Consider the following 21,311-nt stretch of genomic DNA (forward strand, 5'->3'; position numbering starts at 1 on the left):
CATCAAGACAGTCTCCCGCGAGTTCCTGGAATGGCAACGTTTGTAAAACACCACCACCGGGACAAGGCACTGGGTCCTGACTGTCCAGCCTGTGTGTATGTCAAGCCTTGTGACAAGCACCTGACATACCTCAGTGGTCCTAATCACCGCACCCTTCACCGGACGAGATACCCCTGAACACTGTACCTGGAGCTATGTGGACCTACCCACTGTGAAGCCTAGCTCTTAAGGAAAGAGATTCAACAGGGTTACTAAAACAATCAAGTACAACATTGGAACAACAACCTACTATAGCCCTTGAGCACATGAGCAGCTGGTTCAGATTACTCAGCCATAACAGTTCATTGCAATTCAACTGTTTCATCCCCATTTATTGATAGTAACATGAACTAAGTGGTTACCTGTTCTTACCACCTAGTAAACCCCACAATAGTAAGTCAATGCAGTTCTAGCACATTCAATGGATCTAAACACAGGTGGATCTAAATACTGTTCTGCTGTTCTTCAGTAAACAGTATCCTCCCTTGGCAATTTACATACTGCACTTGCACCATTAGATGCTTGGTACATACATGCTCAATTATCTCAGTGGCGGTATTTAGAACCACTGATTTTTAGAGCAATGGATTAGACAGATTTCTGCATTCTTTTCTTGTTTGCATGTAAACACACCAAATGAGAGAGAAAGTGTAAAACAATGGACCACCTAAGGCTGACAGGCACCGAAATTTCCCAGTGGGTTTATGCTATCCAAGGGCGTAGTGTTTATGATTCATATACTTTCCACCCACTCAACTTCAGTAATGACCTATTCTGGCCTGCCTATCTGCTGTCAGATGCATATCTTTTTAATATAAGAACCAAATAGTTACAATGATAATATGCGCCTAAAAACACATCACTTTTTGAATTCCAAGGCTCAGCTTTCACTGATTGCATTTTTTGTTATGTATTACCATGATGAGAACTTGAAGGTAACCTGCCCTCCCTCCCTCCCTCTTGTTCTAATCTCATTTTTTTCCAATCTTATTTTTTTTAAATGTAACTTTCATAAAATTCTTTAAAATGTACTAATGCATATCTTTCATGGCAACAATTCTGAAGCTGACCCTATGATCCTATTTTGCAATAGCAAATCTGCTGCCAGCTGATTCACAAGAAAGTGCTTGATAAGCCTTTTTTTTTTTTTTTGCTTTTGCCCACTGGACTTTCCTTTCTGAAGTATTTTTTTAAAATGATAATTATTCTAATCAATATATTAAGTGCAGCATTGTGTGAGAGACTGGTTTCATTGAGATTCAAGGACTAATACAGTCTGTGTTTCAAAAGTTGACAGACCCGATTTCTGAAATCACCTTTCATGAATACTTTTCACCAGCACACCCACATATATACAATATGAATCAAAATGATCTGTCACCTACATTGTAAGAGGAAAGTTTGCTGACTGCTCCTTGAACACACTGTATCTCGTTGTTTCTAACTAGTCTCCACATTTAACTTTGAAAGGTCACAAGAAGAATGCATGAATGCTGAAAACACATTAACCATTGGAAAAACAGCAAGAGGTTATGGAAGAATTCTTCAGGGAATTGTAAAAGAAGTCAGGACTCCCACAAGCCTTGCACTGTAGCAGTAAATAAAGATGGAGGAAATGCTTTGAAAATATGGTCCCTAATACAGTATATACATAACAGCTCCACTGACAACATCATTAAATTGTTAATGTTACCCCCTTTCATTCATAACTGTTACCATGTGTGTAAGTAGCAGACATGTCTCCCCTCAATACAGTTACTAACACAATGCAGGTGTCAGTATTGTGAACCATGACCTACACCCACAACAGACAGAACTGAATCTCATAACAAATTCTCTTCCATACGCTACTTCATCAACTTGTCAGAGCTACCCACAGTTAACAAATTTAACATAAATATATTATATATATATATATATATATATATATATATATATATATATATATATATATATATATATATATATATATATATATGTATTAGACCAAATCCATTTTGGAACAGTAGCTCCCAGCCATTTTATTTAGGGCATAGATATTATTTATAATGGAGGTTTTTTTTGTTTGTTTGTTTGTTTGTTTTACTTTGTTTAAGCTTGAAACACATGGAAACTGCAGCAACATTATGGGTTTTCTTTTCACATATTTAAGATTGTGCAGAATATATATATTTTTTTTTTAATGAAGTAAAACCATGGGTGTTCTCATATGCTTTACCCCATAAGAGTCTGACAGCTTAGTTACTTCAAAGAGGGAAATAAGTAAATAAAAAAAGAGATAGAAAATTAGACCATCACCTTTTTTCCAATGATTGCACATATAACAATGTATGTGACATAGAGACATACGTACAGGTACATACATAAATACATATATACAAATGGACAGATAGGAACCAATTGATATTGCCAATGTAAACAATAACAGCTGTTTCTTTAAATATCTACTTACACCTCAAGAAAAGACCTGATGTCTTGAAAACGGGTGTTTGCATAGCACAGTTAATCTAAGAAACAATATCAACTCCTCAAATATACTATCACTGTCACCTCGATAAACAGCGTAAACACAAATCTCCTTCTTATCCCCAGATTATGACCCTCATAACATGTGTTAAACAAAATAATAAGATTTATCACAATTGGTTCTCTAGATAAATGTAAAATCCTGAATTGTAATAAGGCTGCATTCAGGCAGTGACTTTGATGATGAGTCAAGTGCTGCTATAAGTGCCAGTATCGGGTAACCAGGAAAGAGACTGTAAAAGTAAGACTTGCATCAATGCTCTATACTCAGCTCTGAGAGTCGTAAATTATGTGCAGTCTTGTGACCCAAAAACTGAGGGCCAATTTAGTTTCAAAGGCCCTATTAATACACTAAATGCATGTAACAGGACTGTAATTCTTTTCACAGCACAACCCCATACAAATAAAAAAAAACCTGCAGGACCTGCAAAACCACTCAGAATCACAATTACCATTTACTGTTTTTCCAGTTAACCCCAGCAGATGATTTCACTAACCCCCTGTGCTAGCAAGCAGCAGCTCCACTCCACTGAACCCATTTGAATGCACAGTCTCTCCACAGAAGAACAACTGGCCTAGCACTGACGCAATCTGTATTTGTTTTTCAATGAACAATCGGTTTTCACAGGCTTTCATTGCTTGTAGTCATCTATTATGGTTGCAAGTAGTTCAGTTATCAATTCTATATACTTTTTATTAGCATGAGCTGAATACATATAGAAAATACACTGGCTTTTGAGAATACAGGCGACAAGAAAGTTCGTCCTACAGGTCAGTTCAGCCTCTTCGTTGTTTGTTGTGCTGCTGCGTCAGTCTCTACTTAAGGAACGTGAACTTGATTACCTCACTGAAAATGAGACATAATAATCTGCAGGGTTACAGAACTGCAAGCCTGGGTTCTTCAACTGGGTAAGCAGTGACCCAGATACTAGGTTAATAATAATAATATTATCTTTATTTTTATATAGCGCCTTTCATAGTGGACCACCATCACAAAGCGCTTTGAACTGCGCATTCTATGCAGAGTCACTTCCGACAGGACATTGTTTTAACATCTCATCCACAGGATGGAGCACAAGGAAGTTAAGTGACTTGCTCAGGGTCACACAGTGAGTCAGTCAGTGGCAGAGGTGGGATTTGAACCGGTGACCTTCTGGTTATAAACCCTGGACTTTAACCACTGGACCACACGTCTTTGAGCACTCCTAAATCTTGAAGAAGTGTCTAAGGAAGTGAAGGGAGTTTTTTGTATACTTGATGTTTTCCATGCTGCTGTAAATATATAGTTTGGATTAAATTTGAGAATTTGGGGCATTTGCCCACACACTGGTCAAAGCTAAATTTGACAAACTACTTGTGCAAAAATCCCACACTGAGAAACATTTTTTTTCTACTAGGTTTGACTGATTTTAACAAAACTATTGTTATATATGTCATGTCTGCAGCCAAATTCCAGATTCTGATCTTGTATAATCTGAAAATCTACGAGGAGCTGTGGATAATCAGTAAAATAGTATAGTGGTAAATCAAGACTGTCCAATTAGTGGACATTAAAAATCCCATGGAAATATTCCAAAGAGAAGATGTGTTTATCCAGATGTTCTTGTAAAATACAGATTACATTCTGATTTGGCTAAATCCCTTGTCCTCAAAAGCCTTCAATTCCACTATAGAAAATGGGGAAGAATTCCACTGTGGGTGTATCCTGTATCCTCAACTTTAAACAAACATGTTTGGAATATAGTCAGTACACCTGTAGTGATTGTTGTCACTTCGTCCACAGGAAAATGCTCCAGAAACACCCATCTGCACATTAACCTAATTCTAACCTTAATCAATATTTTACCCCAGACCTTAAAGTCACTATCAGATTACTACATTGGTATTCAGTCTCTGAGTGGAATGATTGAAAGTCTCCATGCTACAGATGAAATTCAAGGTGTGGATACTTTCTTACCATTAATAATACAGGATGAATTGACCAAATGCAACTACAATGGCTGGTACTATCATTCAGCCCAACAGTTTTCAGCCTTCTTATTATCTTTCCATTTCAAAAATACTGTTATCCAAATGTGTATGTGTGTGTCTGTGTGTGTCTGTGTGTGTGTGTCAGTGTGTGTGTGTGTGTGTGTGTGTGTGTGTGTGTGTGTGTGTGTCTGTGGGTGTGTGTGTGTGTGTGTCAGTGTGTGTGTGTGTGTGTGTGTGTTTGTGTGTGTGTGTGTTTGTGTGTGTGTGTTTGTGTCATTAATGTTGATAAATGTAGCTATTTCCGTTTAATTGCTGATTAAAGCCCAATGTACTGTACTATGCAATACAGCTAAAATGAATGGCCACTATGTCACTTTTGTGTATTATGATGCAATGACCTTGCCTGTCCTCATACTTGAACTGCCATTATCATTAAACCCCCAAGGGTTAAGAGCTGTGCTTGTCGATTAAAGCTCTCTAAACTGACCTCCATTTTGCTGGTAACCTAATGTACTGTTCTGTTCCCAATCCTTAACTCAAGGAAAATATGCGGTTTCTTCCTGAACTACTGTATGATTCAGGATCAAGTTTCACAAACTGTTAAACATCTCTGTATAAGAGACCAGCATAACTGTGTTTATAATGGATCAACAACTGTCCACTTAAGTGTTTTGTATAATGGCAGGTAAAACAGCAGTTGCTACATCATTTCCATTACATTATTACTTGAATTAGCCATTTAATCAATGTTGCATAAACATTTTGAGTAATATAATCTATTTAAATGCATGTGGCAAATCAAAAAACATATCAAAAAACAGTATGGTACTTAATAAAATGCAAATATTAAATAGTTTAATAAAAGTTGAATGAGTACCTGCCATACACAGACATTTAAAAACCACCCATATTCATCCTTTAGTAGCTTGTTAGCGGGGAAATAAAAATAAAAGCTTCATCCCTTCTCATGGGAAAATAAATAGAAAGACCACAGAGATGCACCGAGCCAAGTTACACAACTTACTGTAATGATTTTATTTCTCAAATTAGGTTGCACTTGGGCCAAGAGACTCCTCCTGTGCTGCCTTCTACAACTCAGGAAAAAGAGTCTGATTGCATTCCACAGAGGTTCAGAGCTACATTAACAGGAGGTAGGTGAAGCCAATAGGTCCTCCCAATATGCACAGATATATTGTATTATTATTTCAGTCAGCTTGTCATTGTAATTATATGCAATACTTCACAGACAGTCTCAGCCAATCGTGTTCACAGTACAGCGCAGTTATCCCGCAGGCACGGGTCTTTTCCATATGGTTTCACAATCCTAGAGGTCTTTCAGAAAAAGAAGGATGGCATCACAAGTTTCATATATTGTGGGCTTGATATATCAAGATCTTTATACCATAAATGTATTTACACATTAAGGAAATGTATTATTAGAAAACTAGTAACAAGTAACTCACAAGACTAATTGAAGGCAGGGATAGGGCAACTCTGGCACTTACTGAACAGTGCTTGTTTCCAACCAAGTAATCATTATTTCTGTATTGAACAAATAAAACCTCCATCCAGGTGCTACTGCAGCTACTGCATTATACTGTACCTGTGAAATCTGGTGTAGAATGGCACTCCAGGACTGGTGTTGCCCATGCCAGATTTTAGGAGTGCAAGGGTATGACTAAGGTGTTTGGTACTGGTTTTGTAACATCAATAGTTTAATTTTCCATTCACAAATAAACGTGTCCAGACCTTGATGAATCAGGCCCAAGTGTCAGCATGCTTGTTAAAGGAATATGTTGTATCAGCACATGTGCAAGTCCCGGGCCATTTGTCAAATGGGGCAAAGAACACATTCCATACAAAATATCAGCAAGATCTTGGAATTACAGAGAGAAACCCTCACATGGACACCATATTCCCAATGGTGTATTGCAATGAAAGCTCCTCTTGGAAACCTTGCTGAGAATGTTTTAAAAGCAAAAGGAAAACCAACTGCAGCAGGGTTGGATGGTTGAGTGTTTACTTGGCTGCACCACTGAGAATATGTCATTCATCTCAAAAAGATGCTCACATTTATTCCAAGCACTATATGTATGGAAGGCCATTGACTGCATTCCCCAGTTTATCCAGAAACTGTGAGAGAAAAACCATAAAACAATGGAGATCAGTATGTTGAAAGGGATATTGTGCATATATCTGTGCAATGCGCAGACAGCAATTTGAGAGTGCAATGATATGATTGGCACCCTGATATGTAGTTTGTAATATGATATGTACTGTATCACAATACATGTGCTGGTGCTGACGGGCCGTTTTGTTTGATTAGGAGCCACTGCTCGTGTTCAGGAAACAGTTCAAATCGTACAGGGGTCAGTGCATTAGTTAAGCCCTGGGCAATAGAACAACAGAGTCTTCTCGGTTTTGTTTTTTATTATTTGCTTGTAGATATTGATACTTTGTTATTTTTATATCTCAACATGAATTCTGCTATATCAAATTAAAAGATGAATGATGGACTATTTTGTCAAAATACCTCATTTTAATGAGATCCATAAGAAGTGTGATCGTCCTTTTGATGTAAGCAGCTTCTCAAGATTACACAAAGAGAATGACAAATGAATGTGCTTGTTACACTTTTACATGATGAGCATGGCTCCCCATTCAGAGCCTCTGGCTTGGGCTCACCTAAAAGGCTGCACTCTCTAGTTAGCAAAAAATGGGAAAACATGATTTAGGGGGGATTGTTTCTTTTTATATTCCAGTCCTTTAACTAAACAAAATATTGTGTTATATGATGTTTAGTACACATGGTTTCCCAAAATGAACTCGTTCTGAACAACTAAAAACCTTATTTGCCTAGCCACTGAAGTGAAGCACCAACTAAAAGGGATTCTGCCCCTGTAAGCTGCGATGTATGGCCCAACTACACAGAAGGACAGGGCAGTCCTGCTTTGAGAAATGCTGTATGGTGCTTCTGTTTTTTGGTGACTACAGCGCTCAGTTTGTGCTATTTACAGGATTTGCAAAAGGCAGTGTTCTTTTGGGTCACTTATTTAACACAGCAGGAATTACTTTGTAGCTAAGAATGTATCGTGCAGCCTTTGTAAGCTAGAACATGAAGGCTAACTGTAAGTAGCCATGTATAGCACAACTACTTAAGAGAATATAGCGAGGGTGATAAGACAGCAATTGTGCATTTATTGTAAAGCAGCATGAATCATGACAGGCCACTGTGTTTAGAGCATATGCTTAGTGTATCTTTGAAGCCTCTAGAGGCAATTGTAACCTAGGCCACCTAAGAAGGATTTAAGAGAATTACGAAGGATTGAAAGACCCACAAGAAAACCATTTAATAACACTGCTGGGAGTGCATTCTATGTACCTTGACACATCATTTTACATGCAATTGCTGCGATTGCTATTCTAAAATAAAACACAGCAGATTACACAGCCTTAAACCACAAAACAGAATCCAATCAAATAGTATAAATAAATAGATACAGGTGTTTGTGTGAAGATTTGCAACTTGTAAAATAAGCACTAATAAAAATAGCAGGTGAACATGCACCAGTGCTCTGGTAAACAGCACCTATACAGCTCTAACATATATATTAAAGGACTACTCTCCCCCACCCCCCACATTGTTTCTTTGGTCCAGGACCAAGAACTTATGTTCTTATGAATCTTCAGGGAATGCTTTTTAAAAAGTTAATAAAAAAATAATTCATATTTAAACTCATTTCTGGAGATGGCAGATCTTTCTGTTTCATTGCCTGTTGTCTTTTTTCCATCAGTTAAGACAGAGACCTTGCAAATCTTGTCAACATTTCTAAGAAGCATTTGTGCAGTATAAGAAAAACGTGTTAGTGTTAGTGGAGACAACCTCTTCTCTAGTTGAACAAAGTAGCCTTAACTTTGGTCCCTGTGGGCAATTATACAAACCACTTTAAAAGTCTGTCTCAGCACAGAAATCTGTCACAGAGGCTGAATCCAGCAAGGCTGGGAATCAAACTTGAAAGGAGTCTTAAAGGCACCCATGCTAACCACCAATCCATTCAATATGGTCACAGTACGTTTTAAGGGGAGTTTAAAGTGGGTTCACAGAAAAAAGAAGACAAAAACATACATGTCAAATAAACCAATTAACCAATCCAGTGAAGTTTCATACAAGCGTGCATGCAGCTACTTACAGAAGCATGGTTTGATATACAGTCTGCAAGCCCAGTGGAAGGCATCCTCACCACACCCCTGACCGTGTCCTGAAGCACTTCATCATTTAATGTATATTTATAAAACTTGGAATGGAATGCTCCAGGACCAAAGTTGCCTCCCCTGCTCTTCATATTAAATTACTGGAATATCCAACTAACTCTGTATACAATGCATTGCATTATACTGTATACATTAATAAGCTCTGTGAGGCCAGCAGTGCATAATTATATTAAAATACTTTTAAACACTTATATTCTGAGCCATTATAGTGGCTATAATCTGTTAATAATGTGTTTCAGTGTATAAACAGCTGCAGGTCATATGTGAATTCTACATTATTGGTTTTTGGCTTAACCTTAGAACCCATTTTAGCAGACTATCTGCAACAGAATTTTTCCTTTTTTTATTTTACTTATTTGGACAAACATACTGAGCTTAATAAATTAAACTGCACTAAATAAAGCCATTAATCAAAGGTGTGACTAATTATCATTTCAGTAGTTCGGGACAAACACCAATCACAAAATGTTTTAGTACAAATATTTATTGTGGAGAATGCGGAGTATGCGATTTTACAGAGAAGTATGTTGTATATACACATTAAGTTGGCATCAAACCTAACCTGGTTTGAGGGCTCGCTGCCTGGCCAACTGGACGAGGCTGAGACCCCCATTGATAAAACATATAAATTGTTATTAAGAAAGGTGAGATGGGGAGGTGGTGGGTTACGATGAAATCGAAATGCAACTGAGAGGTAAGTGAAGAGGGTATTTATAGTGCTAACAATCTTAATTAGCTAATGTGTAAATTGAATGATTCAATTTGGTGATGCGGAGATTGGTGTCTCCTCCCGAACTTTAATTATAATTATCATTTAGAGAATCCACGTGCTTATGCTGAGAATGTGTGAAACTCTTTTGTATATGACAACTTCACATAAAGAAATTACAGAATTGTACAGCACCATCATTTACCAAAGAATCAGCTATTGACATAGCATTTGGCCAGGACTCAATTTCATTTACTGCATCATAAATCATCCTTTAATCCACAGGAGCCACCGCAAGAGCATTCTGTGAACTGCCATCTTCAATGTGTTGTGTTCTGCATGAAAAGGATCTCTCTCTTTATCTTAAACCATAGACAGTGCAGATATTTACATACATATGTATTTGTCTTCAGACCTAGCTCTTACCAAGCAATTAATTTACATCCCAAAGGTAGCTGACACATTGCAAATACATATAGGAAAGATGACATTATAAGGGCTTGTGGTTGTTTTTTTTTTTTAGTGAAGCACCCTATTGTATTGATGTATTAATGTACTACACTAGAAGGCTTCTCTTTAGACGTCTAACATGTACTAGACAAAAAAAATCTGAATTCTATAACTGCACATTTTAAAACCTTTTTCACAGGTTGAATTTGATAAGTGGTATGACAGTCATAGAATGACTTTATCTAACTACATATAGTAAACACAAAGAGAAACAATATTTAAAAGATTTAAAGAACGCAAACAATGTGCTAAAGCAGTTCTTACAGTATTTACATGTACAGTATGTAGACTTCACTGTGGTGTGTGCTTCTTCTCTACCATCTGTATTTACTACACTATTTACCAGCTGTGCATTTTACAGCCGTTTACTACTGCAGCAGAAAACAGCATTTGGTACAGTAGATTATTGAAGTAAACTGACGTTTTTCAAAAAAATTCTGTCCTTTTGACATATATTTCTAAGTTCTGAATTCCAGTTTTTAAGGACTGTACCATTTTATATAATGATCAAATTAACCCCAAATCATCTGCTGCTTAATGTTTTAAAGGTTATTAGGACTTTTACCAAATCTGCCTAAAATATATAATAGATTAGAATTAGATTTTTTAAAAAGTTGTATATCAATAAAAATTATATATATATATATATATATATATATATATATATATATATATATATATATATATATATATATATATATATATATATCAATGGCACTGTACTTAACAAATAATGCTAATGGCAAATAATAATAATAATAATAATAATAATAATAATAATAATAATAATAATAATAATAATATACTTTTTAAAGTTTAATTTAGAATAACATCATTGTTTAGTATTCATGTTGTAATGAAAGGGGCTCTGCATTTACCAAGGTTATTACCAGTGTGCCTGTGCTTCTAGCAAGTACAGGCTGCTTGGGAAAGTCCACGGGCAAATCGTGGAAGAATATTTTACACTGCCTGCAAATGGTTATGAAAGTTATTGGATTTTGAAACAGCAATTTGATGAATAATTTAAGAGCGGATTTAATATTCAGTTTGATGATCGTTCCGCTACTTTAATTTGAAAATGAAAGCCTTGATAAATATAGTTCTCTTGCGAAACAGTCTCCCAAAGAATCAAAGCATATTAATCAGAGATTACAAAATAATAATCCGCAGCATTGCAAATGTTATGATTTAGTTACCGAGTGTAGCAGAAGGTTTATTTATTTATTTATTTATTTATTTATTTAATGAATAAACTAAGTAGCAATAACATGACATTGGCATCTAACCAAACATGCAATTATTTGCGTTAAATTGTCGCAGTGTGTCCTCTATACGCAAGTCGATTACAGATACTACAATTCAATTATCTATAATAGTTTACAGATGCTATTTATTGGGCACATTCTTCTCTAATGTGCATAATGTGTTGTGGTCGTTGTTGTGTTAAGAATCTAAATCAAAACTAGATAATTAACAGGTGCATTTGATTGTCCCGCCTTCAGTATTCCTGTGATTTATTACAGTGGCGCTCAGTGACCGCAGCTCTACCCGACACAATGGGATCACCGAGGGACTATGCAGACGAGACTCGTACTTTCCAGTCGCATTCGCAGTCATGCGGTATCAGACATATGGGCAAATAATAAATCAGGAGGAATCTGGAAACCATACAAATAGTTGGGTTTTCAGATGAAATGAATGTGAGCATTAATACGCACTCTTCACATACAGTACAAATTCCACACACTAATATGTCTAGGTTGATAGCACAGTAATTACCATCATGCATCTGTAATCAACTGAAAAAAATAATCTCGTGGATTTATGTTAAAACAATATGCCAAAAAACACTGCAGTCCACAAAAAAAAAAAACCTACTTCTACAGTTTTACTTACAGTGGCTAAAACCACAAGAGTTACTGAATATGGGGCTTGTGATGTCATGTTGGAACTAGGAACTAGGTGCATTAGGTGTAAGTACTTTGCATGTTAGGCAGTTCACACATTAGTAAAGGTATATTTGCATTTTTAAATACAGTTGGGATAGTGTCTGTGATTGTAGGGACATGCAGAGTCGACTCATCCTGACTTCAAAGTGTAACAAAACTGCTCCTTCCCTCCGGGGTTTCATATAATCAATACAATGGTAAAAGTCACCGTTCTGTTTAAATCCATAAGGGCAGGGAATAATAAAACGTGTTTGTTTGTTTCTTAAAAGACAACTACCCCTCCCTGGAACTTAGAGCACTCTACATTTAAATATGAACTGTACTTTACGGATTACCACAACCAAAATACAAACAAAAAAGGCACAATAATGAATAATGCCCGAACCAAATGACAGTGCTGCTTGTAGTAACGGAATAGGAATGAAATGTAACCCAGGACAGTGCTGCTTGTAGTAACGGAATAGGAATGAAATGTAACCCAGGACAGTGATGCGTGTAGTAACGGAATAGGAATGAAATGTAACCCAGGACAGTGCTGCGTGTAGTAACGGAATAGGAATGAAATGTAACCCAGGACAGTGCTGGGTGTAGTAACGGAATAGGAATGAAATGTAACCACGAAAGTTGCTCACTGCATACTGTGCTTATCTAGTGACAGTTAAGAGAATATCTGAAACGCCGCGTTCGAATAAGAAGAAAAGGTTCTAAACGCACAACCCAGACAAAATAGAGGCTTTACTTTAATTTTGCTCAACCTAAACCACACCACACTTTACTATATCTTTAGCATCCTGCAGAAAAACAAACAAACAAAAAACCTTACTTCAATTTTAACCCACTTGCTTCTTACCTTTAGCTAGATGCGGGACAGGGGCGCTTATGCAGAGGATGAGAATAGCAAATAAAGGTCTCATCCTTTTAAATTTGTGGATTTTGTTTCCACAGTCACCAGAAATGCACTTCTGCTCCCCGTCGACACTTTTTTGTCTGGATAATGATAACAATATTAATAATTATCCCGTCAATTGTTTTCTGTAAGTCCTGTTGGAGAAGGCACCTGCACAACACTACAGTTCCGTGTTACTGCTGCCCTGCACTAGGTTTCCAGTCACTGCAGTGGTGCACTAACTATGCCATAAAGAAGAGAATGCAAGCCAGCCCCTATTAGACAGCGCACTGTATACAAACAGAAAGACTCAACAGCAGCGCATGCTACAGACTGTCTCAGTGTTCCAACTGGGGCGCTGTCTTACCGACAGACACAACCCCTGCACCTCCCCTACACGTGCTGCAGCTGCCAATACAAAGGCATTTTAAATGAGTCTGGGTGGGGCCAGCACTGCCTTACTTCTCCACATCCCCCCCCGCCCCCCCCCCCCCCCCCCCACCATTTTTATTATTTTTTTTAAATCGGCGACATTACCAGCAGACAGAGACAGAGGTGAAGGGATGCTAGGAGGCATTCCATTCACCTACACTTCATAATACAGAACGCATTGTTTAAGCAGTGCGCGCAGGCTATTAACATACACCTGGCGGCTAATATGTGTTTTAACCCCATTGAGATTACAATTCCATAGGCACACATTGTATTGTATTTTACCTAAATGCGTAAGTTCACATTCAGTATACATATCCTGTTGAAAATTCCAGCACCTGCTGGTTTTGAATTGGAACACATATTAATTGGCTTCTTTCTGACTGGGCACCCAGCAGGTATATGCAGTAGAATCACATAGAAGGTTTGCAGCAAATAGACCAATTTAGTTTTATAGACAACAAACAGTTCTTTGAAATGTTACAGAAAGAGGTTTTTTTAATAGACCTGTTGTGTCTCCAATGATCTATCATACAATTACGAAAAAAATCTACCATTTAAGAAGCTGACAACTAGCCTGAATACAATCTTTCCTCAAGCAGTTTCTTTGTTGTAAACACTGATGTGTTTTTTTTCTTCACTATAAATTATAGACACCAACGAAGGCGAAACATTTTTCTACTTGACTTGGGAGTTGATTTGATAAACCTACAGTATTCTTTTGGGAAAAGCCACCCAGCTGGCTCTTATTGGAGCCTTTCATCTGGGATTCCTCTTGGAATGCATCAACCACCTATCCCTGGATATCCAGGGATTTCTTATGAGATGTGATTTTTAAGCTACAGATGAATATTATTTTCATAATTGTTCATTTACCTCAAAACAAGAATATGTATAGAGCACCAGAAACATTACTATACAATTGAGATCTAACTTTGAAAGATTATAATCATGTTTTAAAGAACATTGTCTTGATGTGAAATAAATCCATGTCATCTTATGACAGAATCAGGAAAGCACTGCACACAATCATATCCCCATCTTCTGTCTGGTGAACCTTGTGCCAGTTCAAAACTGTTTATCTAGTTAACTGTGTAGCTAGAGTGTTAACCTTTTAGTACTGTATCTTTGCCATTAACGTAGCATTTTAAACTTATACATAGCAACTGCTGTAACACTGTCAATAGGGTCTAGGCAGCTCGACATCACTGATTCAACTTGAGAAGTCTTCAAAACAGTTACATTCATTTTCTGGAGAGACCGCAAGCATTCCTCAATGATTACTGCCATCAATTCCTCACGGGAAACTGGGGGCGGAAAACTGCAGTGAAGTCTGTATCACTAGAATACTGAAATATACCGTGCCCGCTGTCTTGCTCATCGTGACTGAAACAAGTGCCTTATGCACACAACCTAAATATTGGTGATCATCACATGTTGAAAATGGGAATAAAGAAAATGGGTTTGTACATGTATGCACGTTGATTGCGCATTATCATCCCCTGAAGGGGATTAAATCCCCGGTGATGAGGATATAGTGTAGGTGTAAGTACATGTGTCACACTTTACAGTTCTTTATATATCTGGAAAAGCATTTATCCAATTCGGATGAAGCGTGGTAATAACATTATTTAACGTAAGGTTTTAAGAGTATTACATTCTGCAGATATATCAAGGGGCTTGTACATCGGCCCGTCTATGTCACAAGATTCACATTTTACATGTATCTTGAGAACGCAAGTTCTTACACATTATTACAATTAATACGCAAATGACATCTAGCTCTTAAATTCACTGGCGATTCTTATTCTATACCGTTCTATGCGGTTGATTTACCACGTGGTCATCAACTCTGTAGTGATAGGGATAGCTCTGATTTTGAAGTTACAGCCTTTGCGGAGGAAGTGAAATACAATTCTTGTTTAGGAAGTATGGATGGGGTTACTTGCAACTGGAGTGGGTTTTAAAGTAACAGAATATATGTCAAAGTATTTATTTGCATAACAGATTCAAATCATGTGAGGGACAGCCTGATTAAACAGCCCCTGTGCTTACTGTACGCATTACTTAATGCACTTCACTGTTAGTTTTGAAGACACCTGTTACAAAAACTGGGTGTTTCATAAGTACCCAGTTATTTTCACTATGTTCTCTCTCCTTATTTGAACTTTACAGTTGGTGGATAGAATTATTAGGAATTTGCTAACTCAGTTTTGCATCTTGTTATTTATTTGTATTGTTCTAAGTACAAATATTTATCTGTAGGCATGTAGACAACATTTGAAAGCCTTTACGTATAAAACCAATGTTTGGTGTTCCACATTTTGTGTTTAATTTATATTCCTCATGAATGCCATGGGATTTCATTAACTGTTTTTAAAATCTCAAATTGGTGGATCTGCCCTCACTCTGCATCAAGGTTTTGTAAATGAACGCACTCTGGCAATCGTTGTCATTGGAAATGTTTTCAGTTAATCACGGCTACATCACAGCACTACAGTGTCTAATTGTTTTTCTGTTTTTGTCTCATCGGTTAGACTGGCAATATTTTCCTACTGCTGCTCTAAAATTATATAAACCAAACCTGTATTTTAGATTACAAGTGTGGTTGGAAATAGCACTATCTAATTGGAATGCAGTCTGGTAGTTATTGTGTGTTGTATATTTATGTAGTTTATTATTTGGTATCATATATACAGGATTATACCTGAAAGAAAGACCAAATGAAAAAAAAATTAAAACAGCAAATATGAAGGCAAATATTCAGAGAGGAATAAAACAATTGTCATGGTAAGAAAATAAGCATGGCAATAATGTGTTACAAGAATGAGCTGTTAAATGATTGCTCTTTGTAGTTTCATGCTAGACATACACTTAAAAAAAAATTCTGGCAATTTGAAATGTGCAATTACCTTTTAATATGGCCCATGTTGATTACAATTGTCCACAAATCATACACTATCTTGCAACTAGTGTTTCTCAGGACTAGAGTACAGTAAATATGATCAAGTACATCTGTATCATGCTAGCAGGGCAGTGAACTGAGAGAGTTAAAATAAGATTATTTTAAAGCAGGTGCACATGCAAAGGTCAGTTCTATTAAAGAAATATAACAGTTTCAACTAGCAAAAAACAACCTAAGTCCCATGCTAATGCTATACAAAAATGATGCCACAAACTGATTATGCTTCATTTTCTAACTGAGAACTGTACTTCCTGACTGGAAAAAATTAAAACGATGTGCAGTATATATAGCTACAGCATTAATATTACAGTGGTGCTATAATTTCGATTTATTTCAGGGTATTGTGGCTCTCTCAGGAGCCCCTAGCTATGAAAGACATTGCTCCCATTTAACATATAACTCCTCCTTATATGTTTCTTTTCTTAAACAAGTAATAAGAGATGTATACTACCTTCTGGTAATAGATGCTAAAAATGCATTCAGTGGATCTGGTGGATGGACTGACCTGTTTTAAATGGTCTTTTTGGTACATCTTTTTTAAACAAATCATTTTCCACTAGTTAAAATGCTTCACTGGTAGGTGATTTTAGCTTTTGATAAGAATACTAATTAAGTCTCTATGGAAACAAACTGTGACACAATAAACCTGTGGGTTGAGGTTCTGCTTTAGTAGAACCTTGGTGTATTTTGGGGGTCAGTCACCCTTAATTACCTGTCAGTCACTCTATTTAATGTAGCCAGCTTCCTAATTCTTGTCTTGCTTTTCAGTTTGTGGTTACCACGCAGACTTGCAGACACAATCTTAACCCTTTGCAGTCAATTTATTAAGAGCGCGTCAGGCAATTTATTTTCGCAGTTAATTTTAGACGCGCTGTTTAAAAGTATTTTATTTCCACAGTCAAACGGGTTTAAAAGGCCCTGCATATCAACAAAGCACTCACTAGGCATCTCCAGCCCCGCCCCACCCTTTCGTTCGCTATAGCTTTCACATATGCTAAGAAATAAATAATAATAATAATAATAATAGTCATACATACCGATCAATCATCTCCTGATCCTTTGTTTTATCACCAAACGCCTCAATAATGCGATCCAATTCATTATTTTAATACTATAACATCTCAAAAAAGCTCTGCAAATGTCCATGATATTCTCTGAGTGCTGATGCAGTTCCAGCCAGCTTGTTTCCTTATGACCGCCCTATCTGATGCCAGGGGCAAGTATGACTATTCATGAGATACGCCCTTTTTTTTTCGGCTTGTCTCGGCTCCTGTCGCTCCCACTCGGCCATTGAATGGTTTTCTCGGCTTTTTCCAGAGAAAAAATGACTAAAAACCTGTTTTTTGTGTCTTTTTGCTGATGTCGGACAGGGTCCGACATTGGACCTGATAGGAATAATTGCAATGTCGGACTAGGTCCGCAAAGGGTTAAAACAAAAAAAACCTTTGTTTTCAATCTATTTAAAATGACTCACCCAAGGCAGCTTTCGTTTTCATCTGACTCAGATGAAGATGTTTTCTCTCCTTCTGGCTTTCTTTCTTGAACAAATAATCCACTGAATAAACTCTCAAAGAAATCCGCCCGTCCTGCTTCTCCTCCATCTGACAATGCCGCCGAAGACTTCCATAAAGCCTCCGCCAATACTGCTGCTTCAACCTTCGCTTATCCAGCTGTGCCCGCTGCAATTCCTCTTCGCCGTTCTGAATGCAACAAACCTCAAGAAGATTCTCCAGCGCAACTTTTTTACAAGGATTGGCCATTGAAGCAGGGAGCAATCAGGCTGCTTTATTTGTTTCATATTGCAATTCCATATCGGCTGAGCCTGTTTTTCCCCTCAAAAGTCACAACAGAGATCCAAACTTGTCAGTTCACGCTCCACCCCCGCTGCTGTGCAAGCGTCACTTGCCTCTGATCCAGCGACTGCAACCCCTCAGTTTGCAATTTCATCTGATCCTTCCTCTGATTTGCATTATCCGATTTTTAACACTATCAAGCAACTCATTCATCCTCTTTACACCTCAATTTCAACAGTATCTGATAGCCTGGATGCGCTAGATAGCAGGATCACTCACCTGGAACTGGCAGCCATTACTTCCTCATCAGTGGCAACAGCAGCAGTGCTCGTCTCTCCTGCTGCTTCAGCCATGCCCACACTTACTCTTGAGTTGCCAATCTTCATGCCTCCCATTCAGGAACCTCCTCTGCTTCAGTTGTTCATTGCCACTCTCTCACTCTTCAACTGAGACACAATATTATTGAAGGTAAAGACGTTAATTTCGTCTTTATTCTTATTGCAACCTCAAAATTTTTGGATCACAGGGTAGTTGACTGTGGAGATCTGTCTGTTACTCTAAAATCTCTGGATCCTCGGCTGTGTAAAAAACGTACTCTTGGAGAATTTGTGCTTGCATTTTCTGTTTTTTGCAATCTCTCCATCAGATATGGCGGTACTAATTTTTATGAGTATCATAAAGCTTTTTCTGCCAAAGCAGCTTCTCGGTTAGCATTGGACAATACACTGGTCATAACCCGATCCTGATCTCTTTAATAGATTCTTCAGTGGTCTCCGTGCTAAAGCTTGCAAAGTTTGTGCTTCCACCGCCCATTCTACCTCTCTGTGTCCAGAAGCAGCCTCCTCTTCAGCCTTGAATTATTCTTCTCCTGCTCTCGACAACACTCCTTTTTTAAGAATCGTGCATCTGCAGTTTCTCCTATCCATTCTTCACCTCTGCTTGCTTTTTCAACAAGCAAAGATTCTCATGGAAGATCCATCAAACATTATATATTATATATATATATTTGTTTATTTAGCAGACGCCTTTATCCAAGGCGACTTACAAAGACTAGGGTGTGTGAACCGTGCATCAGCTGCAGAGTCACTTACAATTACGTCTCACCTGAAAGACGGAGCACAAGGAGGTTAAGTGACTTGCTCATGGTCACACAATGAGTCAGTGGCTGAGGCGGGATTTGAACCGGGGACCTCCTGGTTACAAGCCCTGTTTTTTTAACCACTGGACCAGACAGCTGTGCAATAATTTCAATTCCTCTTTCTGCATTTCCAAAGCATGCCATTTTTTTACATATGTGCAATTTCTGTGGTGGTGCTCATTCATGTTCCATCTGCCCTCATTTATCTAAATGACATTCATCATTACTAATTGCCATCCTGATCATTTTGTTGTTAATTATCTAATTTCTGTTCTTACTAATAGTTTTCCTACTGGTTTAAAATCCATCCCTTCTTCTATAACTTGTAAATACCTTCAATCTGCTATAAAGTTGTCTATTCTCTCATCAGTTCTGTGATCTCAAAAAGATTCATGGAGGGCCCGTTTTCAGCCCCTCCCTTCCCTCAATTCCGCATCAATCCTATTGGAGTAGCTACAAGGAAAATGTCAGGCAAGAAGAGCCTCATCATTGACCTCTCTGCCTCTCGCAGCTCTTCTATCAGCAGCATTGATTCTCTCATTCCCTCAGATCAGTTTTCTCACCATATCTGATGCTATCCATTCTATCAAAATATCTGGATTCCTGGTTAGCTAAAGCAGACATTTCCGACGCCTTCAAAGTTATGCCTATACTACCTTCTCTCTGTCATCTTTTTGGTATCTGTTGGAAGGGGCAATTTTACTTTGCTACTATACTAAGTTTTGGATGCTGCAGTAGCCCTATGATCTTTGATTCACTCTCCGAAGCCCTCTGCTGGATTCTTCTCAATATTAATCGCATCCCCTTTCTGATGCACTTATTAGACAACTTTCTGCTTATACCTCCTCCATCAGCCTCTCCAGCTAAAGCACTCCTAGAACTCACGTCTCTCTTCTCAGCAGTCGGCGACCTCATCTCAGAAGAGAAAACCATCGGTCCATTTCATTCTCTTGAATTCCTAGGAATAACTTTGGATACTATCCGATTTGATGCCTGACTGCCTCCCGATAAACAGGAACCCATTCTATTTGTCATTCAGTCCTTTGAGATCAACCATTCCATTTCTAAACAGAACCTTTTTTTCACTCCTGGGACATTTCAATTTTGCAATTTGCATCATTCCTCAAGGTAGGGCATTTATTTCTCTCACATTCTCAACTCTCACATTAATATTACAACTGAAGCCCAGAAAGACATTCGAATGTGGTCCTCTCTCCTACAGCACTGGGACAGCCTTTCTCTGTTTTAAGATGATGTCATTTCTGCCCCACATGACCTCTCACTCCATACGGATGCTTCTACTATTGGTTTTGGTGGGATTTTTCTTAATCAATGGTCCTCAGATGTCTGGCCTCCAGAAATCAACAATCTTCCTCCTCGGTTTAAATCCACAGCCTTACGTGAGGTATTCCCTATTGTCATTGCAGCCTATCTTTGGGGCCCATCTTGGCAGAAACAATTTAGCTTAATCTTTTGTGATAATCAATCTACTGTTCATATTAATACAGGCTGCTCCTTTTCCCCAATTATGAAACTTCTTCACTGGCTAGTCTGGATTTCAGTTATCAATCATTTTATTTTGAAAGCCCAACAGCTTCCAGGTATCACTAATAACACTGCTGATGCTCTTTCTTATTTACAGATCGCTCAATTCAGATGTCTGGCTCCCTCAGCTCAACCATTCCCTCTATCCATTCCCCCATTCAGCAAACTTGTTTTCAACTAAATTCATACATTTTCAATCTTCTGTCTTCACCTCAAGATTATAGGACGATGCCCTCACTCCTTCTACCAGCTGCTCTTATTCAACCGGCTGGTCCACTTTCACAACCTCCTGCAAGCAAAATCACATCTCCCCTTCCCCCTTCAACCAGGATTTCATTCTTTATTTTCTCATTCATGCAAAAGACAGGCCGCATCTCTCCCTGGGAACTATCAAATCTTATCTAGCTGGAATTCCATATCATTATCACCTATCGTGCATTTCCTGTCCCACTCTTTCACCTATCCCTGCTGATTGCCTTCTTCTACTCATCTTTCCTCACTCATTTCTAAAGCTGGACTTCCTCCCCAATTGTATTCCCCAATTCATTCTGTATAGATGCAGCAACATCAGCAGCC

The 21,311-nt window shown here is 37.9% G+C and overlaps 1 protein-coding gene across 3 annotated transcripts in view; it reads right to left on the bottom strand.

The window, feature by feature from the left end:
* The window catches only part of LOC117403991 (EGF-like repeat and discoidin I-like domain-containing protein 3), a 171,846-nt gene extending 158,617 nt beyond the window's left edge, over positions 1–13,229 (bottom strand). The window contains exon 1 of one of the 3 annotated variants that reach the window (XM_058986898.1): positions 12,827–13,229. In XM_058986898.1, the coding sequence (XP_058842881.1) occupies positions 12,827–12,890 (64 nt within the window). In that variant the 5' untranslated portion in view covers positions 12,891–13,229. The remainder of the gene's footprint in view (positions 1–12,826) is intronic. The other 2 variants (XM_058986890.1, XM_058986906.1) reach the window with 2 other exon arrangements.
* Positions 13,230–21,311: the final 8,082 nt, after the last annotated feature.

Source organism: Acipenser ruthenus, chromosome 2, assembly GCF_902713425.1.
Source record: "Acipenser ruthenus chromosome 2, fAciRut3.2 maternal haplotype, whole genome shotgun sequence".
Classification (NCBI taxonomy): domain Eukaryota; kingdom Metazoa; phylum Chordata; class Actinopteri; order Acipenseriformes; family Acipenseridae; genus Acipenser; species Acipenser ruthenus.